Source organism: Scophthalmus maximus, chromosome 6 (assembly GCF_022379125.1).
Source record: "Scophthalmus maximus strain ysfricsl-2021 chromosome 6, ASM2237912v1, whole genome shotgun sequence".
In the NCBI taxonomy this organism is placed as follows: Eukaryota; Metazoa; Chordata; class Actinopteri; order Pleuronectiformes; family Scophthalmidae; genus Scophthalmus; species Scophthalmus maximus.
In genome coordinates, this window is record NC_061520.1 from 9,700,706 (window position 1) to 9,714,004 (window position 13,299).

Below are 13,299 nucleotides of genomic sequence, written 5' to 3' on the forward strand. Positions count from 1 at the left end.
CCCTCGAGATTAAGCCTTGTGGCAGAATCCTGTAATCCGATTATTTATTGTTTCAAAATAATGTCTAAAAATGTGTCTGAAATACTCAAATCAAAGTCAATTAAGCAAAAGTAGGGCTAACTAGAGCTTGTCCACTGGACATTCACCTACTCCCGTGACCTGCACCTGTTGGACATTACTGGCGGTCAGTCGCACAGTATCCATGCTCTAATGCATCCCATGTTTTATAATCTATTTGACTACAAATGGGAACGTACTTTACAAAATGACCATCATGCTGTACTGAAGAAGATTTGAAACTAGCAACTGAGACCAGATACTCAACAGGAAACGGTTTACTGACTTAATACATTGAGTGAGAAGGAGGGTTATTTCCTCGTTGACCTCTATAGAATTTATTATTTCTGTCGGCCATTCCAGAGAATACAGGTTTCAAGCGCTTTCGCATTGGCTTCACTTTCCGGACCCACAGTCTACGTCCATTTTTATACATAGTCTAGGTGAAAGGCATTTTGCGATTCTGGTCTATCACATAAATGATCTCCCCTCCATAATTCGAGTGGAGCAAGAAGGCTTCTGGACCAGTCATTGCCCCCACCAAGGAGGTTATGTTTTCACCAGTGTCTGTTTGTTTGTTGGTTTGTTTGTTGGTTGTTCTACTTAATCGATTTTCCACCAAACTTGGTAGAGAGATGGGGCTTGTGTCCAGGGAAGATGTGGATATGGATTAAAGAGCAGATCCACTTTCTTTAACTTTGTTTTATGACAAATAAATTATATAGGTTATCAGACCTCTTATTTTTTTTCTTGGATATTTCTACTATAAGAACTAGACAGTTATTTAATTGTTCGCTCTTGGAGGAGGCATGCGCTATTCTGAGTTGTACTTTGGATTGTGCTTGGCTTGATGTGGGCTTAGACAAACACTCGGCAACAAATTACCTCTAAATTCATGATATTTCCCCACAACATTCAACAACTACTGCGCGCATGAGGCTTTGACAGCATTAATGTGGCCAACACTCACGGGATATGTTGTATTTGTTTGCTTGTAATAATCTGCGTTTTACTTATTTGTAATTTTTTCTTTTCTTTTTTTTTTTACAGGTTGGTAGACAGAGAACACCAAAATACTTCTCTTTATAAGATACACTATGTTAAACATCCGCTTTTACACAATAATGTATTTGGGTATAATATATTTCAGCAGGAAAAATTGACCAAGCTGTGTTTATTCATACAGAGGAGAAAGGCCACTCCTGTTCGCTGCCCTGTCAGAACCACATCCACAGGGGATTCATAAGTGGCTAATTTGATGAACTGATCCTTTAATGTACTTGGAAGCTGCCTAATAATTTGCCACTGGTGGGCACTGTACCAGGAACATGTTGTTAAACACAGTAAGCCAGCTTTAAAACGGGATCTCTCTATCTAAAGACTGAGAGTGTGTGTGTGGTTCAGTCCGATTCAGTTCTCAACAGAACTAAGCAAATCTTTATTTCCCACCGTTTCATTGTGTTATAAAAGATACATCGGCGTGTGTGTGTGTACATGTGCGTGAGTGCCAACCATTGCTGACAGGCAGATCAGCTCTCTCTGATCACATCCGCCTTAATCCCTCCATCCCCCCCAACGCCCTCCTCCCTTCCTGTCTCTAGCTTCACATCTGGGTCTTTCTCCCACTCACGTGTGCAGACAGACGAGCTGCACACTCGCAGCAGGCATCCCTTCACAGCTCAACACACACACACATACACACACACACACACGCCACTGCAGTGCTCAGCTCAGCTTTAGGATGTGGATTGGAGAGTGGTGAGGGGGTTTGGAGACTGCAGTGGCTGTATGAACTTCTATCTCCTTTACAATTATTTCATTTATTTACTGGCGCTAATACGCGACCTTAATTTTACCAACACCCTCCTTAATTAAAGACTAAACAGCAGTGGAAGCAGAGAAATAACAGACCAGACACGGATGTATTTAGGACCTCAGAGCATTAGACTGTAGTCTGCAGTTTGTGATACAGTGTTTGTGGTTGCATGTGTGCATGTTCAAGGTGCAGGTATGGAAGGGCAGGTGGTATTGTTCTAACAGCAGGAGTTGAATCCGTTTGATAGCAGTGGATAGAGAGCGAGCAAGAGAGGGAAAGACAAGGGATGTGACAAGGGAGTGTGGAAGACGAGGTAAAAATTGAGTTAAAGAGAGCCTAATGGTCTAGCGGAGCGGAAGAGCATCAGCGAGGAAAAGGGAGAAAGGTAGTGAAAGTGGGAAAACAGGGTGAGCACGTGTCGTTCCGGGCAACATGAGCACACAGAGCCATGAAAAGAATCAAGATGGGGAGGCAAAAGAAAGAGAATAATGAAAAGAGTCATCTTAAAGCTTTTATCAGACACCTGTTCATCCTTGTTGCACCAAAGACTCGTTGCAAGAGAAGGGGATCAGAAGAAATTGTCAGAAACTGACAGAAAATGGAGGCAGACAAAAGAAAGGAGATAGAAGTGAAAAGGAAGGAGCTAGGAAGGGTGAATGAAGAAAGAGTGAGCGAACAAAACGAGAGAGGAGAGTTGAATAAGTAGCATGAATAAAAGGTGTTAACCAGTGTTTCCCAACCTTGTTTTGAAATATCTCCAAAGCCCTAGGTTGGAGCCGAGTCACACAACAAGCTCCTTTCATCAAAAAGCAATAATGGCAGTTTGTCCTAAAAATGTTTGCTCCTCTGTAATTATGTAAGATGTCAGCATTTGTTAAATGGATTGTCTACATCCTTTGGTTATACTATGGCACACACACTTCCCAACCCCCTGGGCAATCAAAGCCAGAATTATTGTTCAATAGGAACACACTGAATATGGACACCGACATGAAAACACTCACCCTGGCTTGTCTTGCTCGCCTGGAAGATGCTTTTTACGCTATACACAATTAATTGCAAAAAATACTTCCTCTGTGACAGAACCACGAGATCTGCTATCACCAACCACACAATGCTTTCTGTACAATGTAAAGGAGAAGGCGGGCCCTGGATAAAGTAAAACATAGACATTTATCGTAAACAGACAATTAAAGGGCCTGGGTTTGTTCAGTAGCAACAGCTGGTGACAACATACATTGTACTGCTGAGCCCACATTATGAACTCTTACAGTATTTGTCTTCTTCCTATGGATGAGTGAGTGCAACAGTACATTAAAATCCTCTGATGCCACAATGGAGTTTAAAAGGGAGAGATTTCAGGAAAAAATATCCAAGAACAATTGGTCCTACAATGATTAAACTGAACACATGTATTTGTGATCTACTTTGTATTCAACTAATAACGCATTTGCTTTTAGTGGAGAACTTCCAGTTCTACTTTTTTCTAACTTGTCAGTGAAAATTAAACCAAATGACCAAGTAACCGATATCTATTGACTTATACATTGTGTCACAAGTTTTACTTCAGTACTCATTAATTTAATCATGCGTGCGCTAGATTATGCATGTTACAGAGAAGTGTTCTTCAATAAAATTATCTTCAGCCATCATTCATTTTATTGTTTTCACCTATGCTTTTCCTACTATTACATTTCAAATAGACAACGGTGCCTCTGCAACTAGAAAAATTCAGAAATGGATTCAGGAAAACATTTACTCTTGGCAGATGGTTGCTGTTACATGAGGTTGGCCCTTCGACTATTAGCACATCACCCTGCTCCGCCTGTATTTTGAGAGATATTGCATTGAAAGATTTTTCAGTTTTCAGTGTCCATAACTTTAACCAGTCATACCACCTTGATATTCTGAATTGTCTTTAAATTGTTAATTTGTCATTAATCTGGTTGAGTTACAACCACCCCTCTTATACTACTCAGACTGAATCTGAGGAATAAATTAGCTGTTGGAAACGTTACAAGAAATTTCCTTTTACACGTGTCTGTCTCTTCTATGCAAGATTCCCTTCTCTTCCCTTTCCTGCGTAATTCTCAAATCATTTAAAGCGAGATCTCTGTGTGACTGTGTGGGGATATGAAGAGTTTTGCATGCAGCGTGCAGGGTGTATTGACGACCGGCTGTGCCAGACCAAGGGGTTTAATTTGGACCTCAGGAAATTTTCCACTGTTGGTTTTTCCACTCCAGGTGATTCATTAGCAGGGTGGTTACAGTGTGTGGTGTTTGCGTGAGCATGTATGGACACTTAAACGCATCAGGGTTTTCCCTTGCTCCACGTAACACTACAACGGTGCCGAACGTGTCAAGTTTGCAGAGCAGTATATTGTATTATCATTACATCATCATCGTCACATTGCAAAGAATGTGATGTAATAAGACAGATTAGACCCCCTACTGTATAAACCATTTTACTGCTTAACTGCAGATGACCGCTAGAGAAGAGGACTTTTTTTATGACTAGCTTGAAAGACAGTTTAGTAATAATTATATAATTCACCTTTGATTGTTAAGCATACAATGAAAACAATCACTAACAGTTAACTTGCATTGTAAAACAGGGGTGGATAACATTTTTTCTAACAAGGACAATTTCCGTAAAATAGTTATTGAAAACATACCAAACAAATCCCTCAAATGCAATGGCACGCGGAAACACAGATCATTGGTGGTGCGTCTGATGTCAGATTGCAGTGATGATGATGATGATGCTTCTCATGGTTGGATTTTGCCAAAACACCTTGCTCAAACAAATCCTCATCTTTGGTAGTACCATGCATGGGTTGCAAAGACAGCAATGGCTCTCTTCTTTGATTTTGGCTTTGTCTGGCACAAGCAGCTCCGCAGTGGCAACAAAGAAATTGTCCTTCTTGATAAGAATTCATTAGCTGGTAACTCGCTCACCACAAATTGACTGCATGACATTAACTCTGTCAGAATGTGGTCTTGTGAAAGCCACTTGTTGGGGATCCAAACTCTGCCAAAAACAGTGTTCACATTATCCATATGCATTTGTCATCACTCCAAGTGCATCCCCCCAAATTAAGCCCACTGGCTTGCTCTTTACATCAGCCAAAATAAATGTAGTTTTCTATTTTTCTCGGAAACCGCGCTATTTTCCTTTCCTTGACAGTCGCCATGATTGTCACTGAGGGATACGTAACAGATCCATGTGGTTCCTTCACCCTGCCATAAGAGATGACCGTGAAGGACATGTCTTGTATTAACAGTAGACCATATTACATAGTTTTGTTAAATGTGTATTATTGTATTATTTTCAGTTGTGAACAGTGGCAGTGAAGGAACACACATTGCATGCAAACATCTTATGTTGTTTTGGACATTCAGGTTTAACATCAGGGCATCTGCACCTGAAACTCCACACCTGTTTTATTTGTTCTATTCAGTTTTACAATCGTCCAGACTGCTGTCATTCACAATGTTTAATTAATGCACTTGATGGAAAATAAATAACATAAAGGGTGTAAGGGGATAAAGGTGCATCTAGTTATATTACTGTAATTTAAGGTTGGATGATATGAGAGGAAGCAATAAGGTTATTTTCTTTACATGCAATATCCTTCAGTGTACAGATGCACACAGACATACAAGCAAACGTGCAAAAAAACCCATTCTGAGAATACCCAGGAAATGCTGTGATTTCATTGCCTGGTAACGCAGCTGAGGCGTCGATGACAGCCACACAAACACTGACGTGCACAATGTCACGGGTGCATTTTTGCTTAAAAAAACATGCTGAGTTGTGGGATACTTTTTCTCCTCGGAGAAAGTTAGAAGTAACTTTATCTGTTTGCTCAGTCTAGGCATGCACCATGCGCTGAGACAATATTGAACCAACTGCAACTCGGCGACAACGTATTTGAGGGCAATGAGTTCAAATTCTGCCATTTTTCCTCCCCAGAATGCTATTGATTCTGGCCCTGTCATCTCCTTTTCACATATTGCACTTTCTGGCAGAGCTTGCCTTCCTACAACCAACCTCGTGTATATTATTTTATTCTTTGTCACTGTCATGCAATATCCAAAGGCTAAAGTTTTACACATTTCTATCATTTTTTTTAAACCTCTGCAAGGGAGTTTATGTGATGGTTGGATTATGTTTTATTTGTTAGCAGGATTAAGTCAAAAGTTATGGACGGATTTCCATGAAAGTCATCAAAGATAGGTCTTGGCCATGGCAACAGGTGGTTTAATTTTTCTTTATATTTGCGGATCCATAATTTTTTTCAAGGATGGGATATAAGGCAAAACTTTCCATTTTGTGTCATATCTCAAAACTTGGTCATATGGAGACGGGATTGCAAGTTTGGCTTTAACAGCATATAGATGGGGGATTGCCTTGGCGGAGGTCTGCGCTCTCTGATGGCTCATCTTTATCACATTATTATAGTTTCATTCACTGAATGCCACATTTAGTTAAATGTATTTCCATTAAAAGTATTTTCTCTGTTTACTTTCTAATTTTGCCTGAAATTGGAAAGCGTCACAAAAATGTTTGTGACTGCTGGGAGTACGTATTTACCTCTGTCTGTGGCAAATGTGTCGAGCCGGGCGACAGCTGACGGCTCCATTCATCCGGCCTCATTCAGGAACAGCACAGTTTGACACTGACTGCAGCCTTAAACATGTTTCACTGAGTGTGAATAGATTTCCTGTTGTGTGGTGATGAGTAGAACAGTTGTTGTCTCCCCCCTTGAGATGCAGAAAAAATGTTGTCTTGGAGCAGATGCACAGACAGACACAACACAGACACACACTGACACGCACACCATTCTTTACAACTAGACAGAAGTCTTTATTGACTGACATAAATATGAGAAAAAAACTATAGATTTGTGTATACCATTTTTAGTCATATAGACATTGGCGAAGGGGAGATGCGGTCACTGGCGTTCATGTGTTTATGTCTCATTGAATTAATCACAACACAGGCAGACTGGGTGTGTGTGTGTGTGTGTGTGTGTGTGTGTGTGTGTGTGTGTGTGTGTGTGTGTGTGTGTGTGTGTGTGTGTGTGTGTGTGTGTGTGTGTGTGTGTGTGTGTGTGTGTGTGTGTGTGTGTGTGTGTGTGTGTGTGTGTGTGTGTGTGTGTGTGTGTGTGTGTGTGTCTCTCAGAGTCAAAATGTTCCCTCTTTAGACTCCATATACTTAACATATATTCCATTTTAAGTCCTATAAGAAGAGTGATTTGTTTGTATTGTGCTGAAAAGTCAATTGATCTGTTGATGGAAAGAAAATGAAAAATTAGGTTTAAAATCAATTCAGAACCAGGCCCAGGTTCTCAAATGTGAAAATTATGTTTCTTATTTTCATGTTTAACAATCTGCAATTGCTGACAAAATGGCAAATTTTAATGGTATTTATTGATTTGTCTTTATAATTCTGGCAATAACCATTTTCCCCCATGTAATCTTTTGGACTGATCTTGTGTTTTTAGTTGTAGAAAAGTTCACATCTGTTTTTTTTGTTACATTTTAATTGGTGAAGTCTAAACTTTTAAAAACGTTTCTTTCAAGTCAGGGCTGTTCCTTAAGCTCCAACTTCTGTCTCTTGAGATGCTATGAACCATTCTCAACCACTGTTGTAGAAGTTATCAAGGAGTGTGCTAAAACATTGACACATTGTTCATGAGATTAAAGGTTATAAAAACATTTTTTTTAAATGAAACTGCTCCAGTTTAATTTACTTTTATTTAAAAGTGTTAGCAGATAACTCTGTTGATGACACACCTCTGTACAATAGAGATGTTCTTTATATCATGTACATGAAACACATCAGACAATCTGATTTTCTTACATACACACAAACAAACATTTCTAGGGGCATTTCAGGGCATGTGAATTGGTCCTTTCTTAATCATTCTCATATAATCCAGATAATCGTTGGCATCACTTTCTGTGTATTCGGTCCATTTTCTCGTGTTCTTGCCGTGGATATGTCCTTTGAGATTTAGTTGGTATGTCAACTTCTCCATTGAATAGATAAGCCATATGATACGAGTTCTTTCTTTGGAGGTTCAGCTCTGTACCAGTTCCTGGTTATAGCCTTTTTACTGGCTATAAGTCAAATTTTAATCAGATACCTGTCCCCTTTCTCAACGGCTTCTTCAATTTTTCCCAAGTACATGACAACACGCCATCTGAATTTTTAACAGCTCTCTACCCTCCTTTCTCTCTTTTTTTTACCAGACATCTGACCCATCAGAAGATTTTAACAGACATGACTTCCAAACCGCTGCCCGCTCTCAGGGCGGCAGTCGCGGTGGCAGCCACAAAAGAGCAACACAGCCCCACACCTACAGAAATCCCAACTCCTCCTCCACCCATCAGACGCAGACGCAGAGTATACCGCAGCATTCATCACATGCTCAAGCACAGTCCCGGGCCTCAGATGGAGGGGTCCCCCCTGGTCTCGCCAGCACTCTGGAACACATCATTGGTCAACTGGATATTCTCACTCAGGTGAGCAGAAGATTAACAGCGTACACTGTACTTTTTCTCTGCCTCCCGCTCACAGTGTTCAGAATCAAAGCTTCCTTTTGCCAGGCCAGGGATGGTTTCAGCAATGCATAGTTATTGTAGTTATAATTAATTCTCTACAGATGGTAATAACCATTGATTTAGTCCATATTGAGGTGTTTAGAAAATCTTGAGTAACCCGGGACATTGTTTTCAAATGAAGCTTTTTCGCCAAAGCTACATTTGAATACAAATTCTAAAAAGTCTTTGCTGTATGTCCCTCAAATTAAATTTCATCTACCTCTCTAAAATGTAAAACACACACACACACACACACACACACACACACACACACACACACACACACCATGCTGGCTGTTTGTTTATGCTCTACTCTCATTGTGAGTGCTCTTGTGACTAGTGATGTCCAGTCCACAGTTTGAAGTCAGACCAAACCAGAGCCTGCAGGACTAAAGAATTTGCTTTTGACCCCCAAAAAAGAAAAGAACAGCAACCAGTTAAGATCTTAAAATATCTGTTTTTCATATCAATGTATATTCTCTTTTTGTTTTGTGCTTCATAGCTGTGATTAGTGATCGATATGACTTAAGAGACCCGTTGAGTAAATGTTTACAGCTCCGCCACTGGGAGACTAAAATTGCAATAACAACTTTTCCCTCCAGCCAATATGCAATTAAAAGACATTGCAAATGTTAAATACAGTGGTCGCACCGCGTTATTATTGGTATTTTAGATTTTTCCAGCCCATCTACAATTATAGTTCGAATACGAGGTGTTCCTTACACTCCTCTCTGATTTCCTCCTTTCCTCTTTAGTTCCCTCTCTTTGTTAAGATCCTGTGGGTAAAACTCAACACTTTCTGCAGATGATTAAAAGCCTCAGTCTTCTCACGTCCACGATGGAAGGTTTTCATTGTAAACATGCAGCTATGTCAGACACTGGAAAGAATTGCCCGTTTATTTTACACTTGGTGTAATCACTGGTTTACTCACTGGCATTCCTGGTTGAATCACATAAACTTTTATTTTTGATGCCAATCCAAAGTTGCATACCAGCAGGGGGGAGGTCACCGTTAGCATGTAATTGCTGTATATTTTGTCTGCATATTAAGGTTAAGCCTGTTAAAAGAATCACCACATAATGAATCACCAGATGTTTGAAGATTTGCCAGAAACAGTTTGTAGATGTCTAATTTTAGGGCGACATCTAAGATTTTTCACCAAATACCAACAGCGTGTTTTGTTCTTTATTGAACTGTGTATTTTTAAAAGTAGGGCGCTCCACGTATATTCAGAACTTAACTGACTTTTTGACCAGGCCCAACAAATGATAGATATACAACCTATATGATATATTGTGATAGTAAATGTAAATGCTCGATGACCTTGGAGAGATGCGGAGACACTTTTTGCCCCTGTCCTGATCGAGCTGCAGTCCAGCATGTGGGAGTGTTCAACATTGGCCCTGGGCAGCCAGACATCTAGCTGAGCCCTCCCAGGGAGGTGGTGCCAGCTTCTCCCTTTCAAGCCCGCTGTACCCCAACCCTGTTCCCAGATGGACCTTCTGCGTCCGGTTTTATCTGTCAAGCCTTTTTCTGTTAGGTTTCATTCTTCAGTGGAATCTTTTCTTCATTGGGTAAATAGACTTATCCATAACTGGGAGAAGATTGTATGAATACAAATTTCCGACACCTATAGCGATGGTTCATCTCATGGAAATGGCATCGTTCTTCCCATGTTTTTATGCAATTACTTTCAGTTCTGTCATACTTGTACGGAGCACTGTAGTCATATCTTTTGTGGCTCTCACCCACAGACTCTCTCTGAACCATTTGACCTGATTCTTAAGTAGTTTTTAAATGAGGCTAGTGGTGTTTAAGTCTGTTGTGGTAATTAATCTATCCCCTTTTAGTGACAGTGATACAAATATCTACTTGTCAAGTGTAATTTGGACACAACACAGTAGACAGTCGTACCCAAATCAGAGGTAGCAGATTTATCATTTATCATTTTATATGATGAACTGAACGAGTAAGAATCACTCATTTGATTATAGATACCACCATACCTGCTTTAACCACATCAACCATAATGTTTGATAAGCATTTAAATACATCAACTAGTTGCAGAGGGAATGAAAATAACTTATTTACATTTAAGCTTGATTCTGTTATTCTGCTTATTTGATCCAAGCGCTTACTTGGCTGTTGAGAAAATCGCCCGACTATCAACCAATTGACATCTATTGTAAAGTCTAAGATACATTTCCCACCAACCAAAATACGCACGACTCACCTTGCACTGCCTCATTTAAATGAACCTCCCACCTGTTTGTGCCTCTTCTCCCACCTGTGCATCAAAATACCCCGCAGACAGGCAAAGTGAATTTCAGGGTCAGGAAAGGAAACAGTCAGCACTTCTTGCCGTGGTTGTTGGGCCACTGCAAAAATAGGACCCACAGATGTATAAAATTACCATGAAGAAAAAAATAATAACGAGAATAAAACACGCAGAGAAATTAAATGGCAGTCTTTACGTTAAAGGTTACCCTGTGGGGGTGTTTGAACTCTCTCACCTCTTTATTATTATGTGTGATTCATGCACACGCTGTTTGCGATGCAATTCACAGTCCTGGCAATGGCTTCACATTAATCCACTGATCTACAGGTGGTGACACGGTGTGCAAGAAGCATAGCAATGCATCCCAAAAAATGGCAGAGAAGAAGACAACTGTTAAGAACCACTAGGAATTCATTTAGAGGGTTTGTTGCGTATAGATTGTGTTTTGTGTTTAACACTGAATTTAAATGGGGTTTTTTTGGGCACATTTGATTACCCACCTAGCTAATGAATGGGATGTGAAACTGAAAAAATCTCTAGTTATACAAGTGAACTTGTGAAAGAAATCAGTAACACACTTTTTCACCCATACACGTTAACGCTGACAGGTCAATCACCTGATCTGTTTTATACTATAAGAATTGCATGCATTATGTAGTGGGGGGCAGCATGTAGCAACTCTTCCAGACAACTGGAATTTTAAATAGTAATGTAATATAGAATAATGCCAAGGAAACAGTTGTTCATGCAGCGCAAAATTGACTGCGTGTGCACAAGTCCGTCTCAAATCCAAAGTTAATATAGTCTTGGAATATTTAATGATGTTGTGCTTAATTTAGTTTGCCGTGCAACGTATAACCCATGATACATAATATCCGCTGGAATACAGACTTCATAAAATCTTACATCCCTTTCGAAACCCTCTAGAGATATTTGTCAGACAGGCTCCAAATCGCACTTGTTCATTTTTAAAAACACTACAAGGTGTGACTAGGAACAAGCTGGAACTCTTCTTCATATTTCTGTTCAATTTTGGCTAATATGGAGGCTTAAATTACCGCTGCCCATCCTTTGGAGATTAGGCTGCCTAAGCGACGTTATTTATTTCTGCACCATATTCTTTTCCGCGGCATTATTTTCCAGTTTTACAGCTCGTTGTAACTCTTACAGTCGAGGAGACTGAGAGGTAAGATGATGAATAATTCAACATTAGACTGAATATTCCAAAGCCACAGTTTGCTGAGTTAGCTGCTTTTCATTTTGTCTTACCCTCCCAGTCCTCATCCTCCATAGCACTTTTTTTCATCTCTCCTATGATTCATGGCTCCTACATGTCCTCTCGCACTGAGCCCGCAGTCCCAACACTTATCCCCTCCTTTCACACCCCCACTCATAATCATGAAGAATATTGAATGAAGAATTGCACTCTTCTATTTCATTCCAGTGCAGGAGCGCTCTCCTCAATAGACCCTTAGACATTAGTGTACTAATGTAGAGTTTGTGGATTTTCCCTGCGACGTAGCTCGTGAGAAAAGCTGTAGCAGAAAGTGCTGCATTAACACTCACTCCTTTGAAGCATCATTTGTCTTTCACTGTAATTCTCCCAACTTACCAGAGTTTCTGCTTCAACCATGTGTCACAATACATATGGTAGATAGACCAGTCCACTAGACCACTGTTTGAGCAGCTATAGGTGGAACACTGGGAGAAAGTAAATGAAACATCTTTGGTATGATGAACTGAGAGGTTCCAGACCCATTCTCAAATGGAAAATGGAAAATACTGAAGTTTAGAATCACCTCATGACTTAGTGATCCCCTAGCTTTACCTGTTGAGATTAAAATGTCCACATACTAAAGAAACTAAGAAACAAAGTCTTTTTTTCGAGTGCCTAAAACTATGAGACGTTTTCCCCTTTTAGTTTGAAAACTCTGAAGCTCTAGTGTAGCATGGACGGCCAATAATGGAGACGTTTGGAAATGATGACGCAGTCACCTACAGTATATTCACTTCCTTAATAGTCACGACTCGACTACCAGCGGTGAAGGGCAAAACGTTGTAATGTCAATACTAACTGTCAGTAACAGTCCAAAATCCTTGCTCTTTCTTTTGACCATTTTTGTTTCTTGTTCTTAGTATTTTCTGTAAGTGTGCAGTGAGCGACTGCAGAGTAGCCAATTGGCTTCCTGTTTACACCGGTGCACGCATGCACAGACTACGTGAATGGTCTTGTGATTTACATTGTCAGGTGTAATATAATGGGAGGGGTTTAAAAACTGATACAGAGCCAAATGGCTCGTCTCGGCGGATTGTTTTTGGTATAAAATGCCATGATATACTGAAAACGTCGCAATGTGGATGCAGCTTGACGCTTTTTAATGACTCTCTGCCAATCTAATGGATTTTTGTCTGGTTATTGATGTGGTTGTGTTGTACCACTGGTTCCACATACCTATAGATTGTTAGCATAGTTCCACTGCCTCATTACTTTTTTTATTAGGTTTTCACCAGTCGCACAATGATTATCAGTTTAAT

The 13,299-nt window shown here is 40.1% G+C and overlaps 1 protein-coding gene across 1 annotated transcript in view; it reads left to right on the plus strand.

The window, feature by feature from the left end:
- The window catches only part of poc1a (POC1 centriolar protein A), a 36,439-nt gene that overhangs the window by 15,708 nt on the left and 7,432 nt on the right, over window positions 1-13,299 (plus strand). Inside the window, exon 10 of the mRNA XM_035632102.2 lies at window positions 8,135-8,407. Coding sequence (XP_035487995.2) covers window positions 8,135-8,407 — 273 coding nt within the window. The remainder of the gene's footprint in view (window positions 1-8,134; window positions 8,408-13,299) is intronic.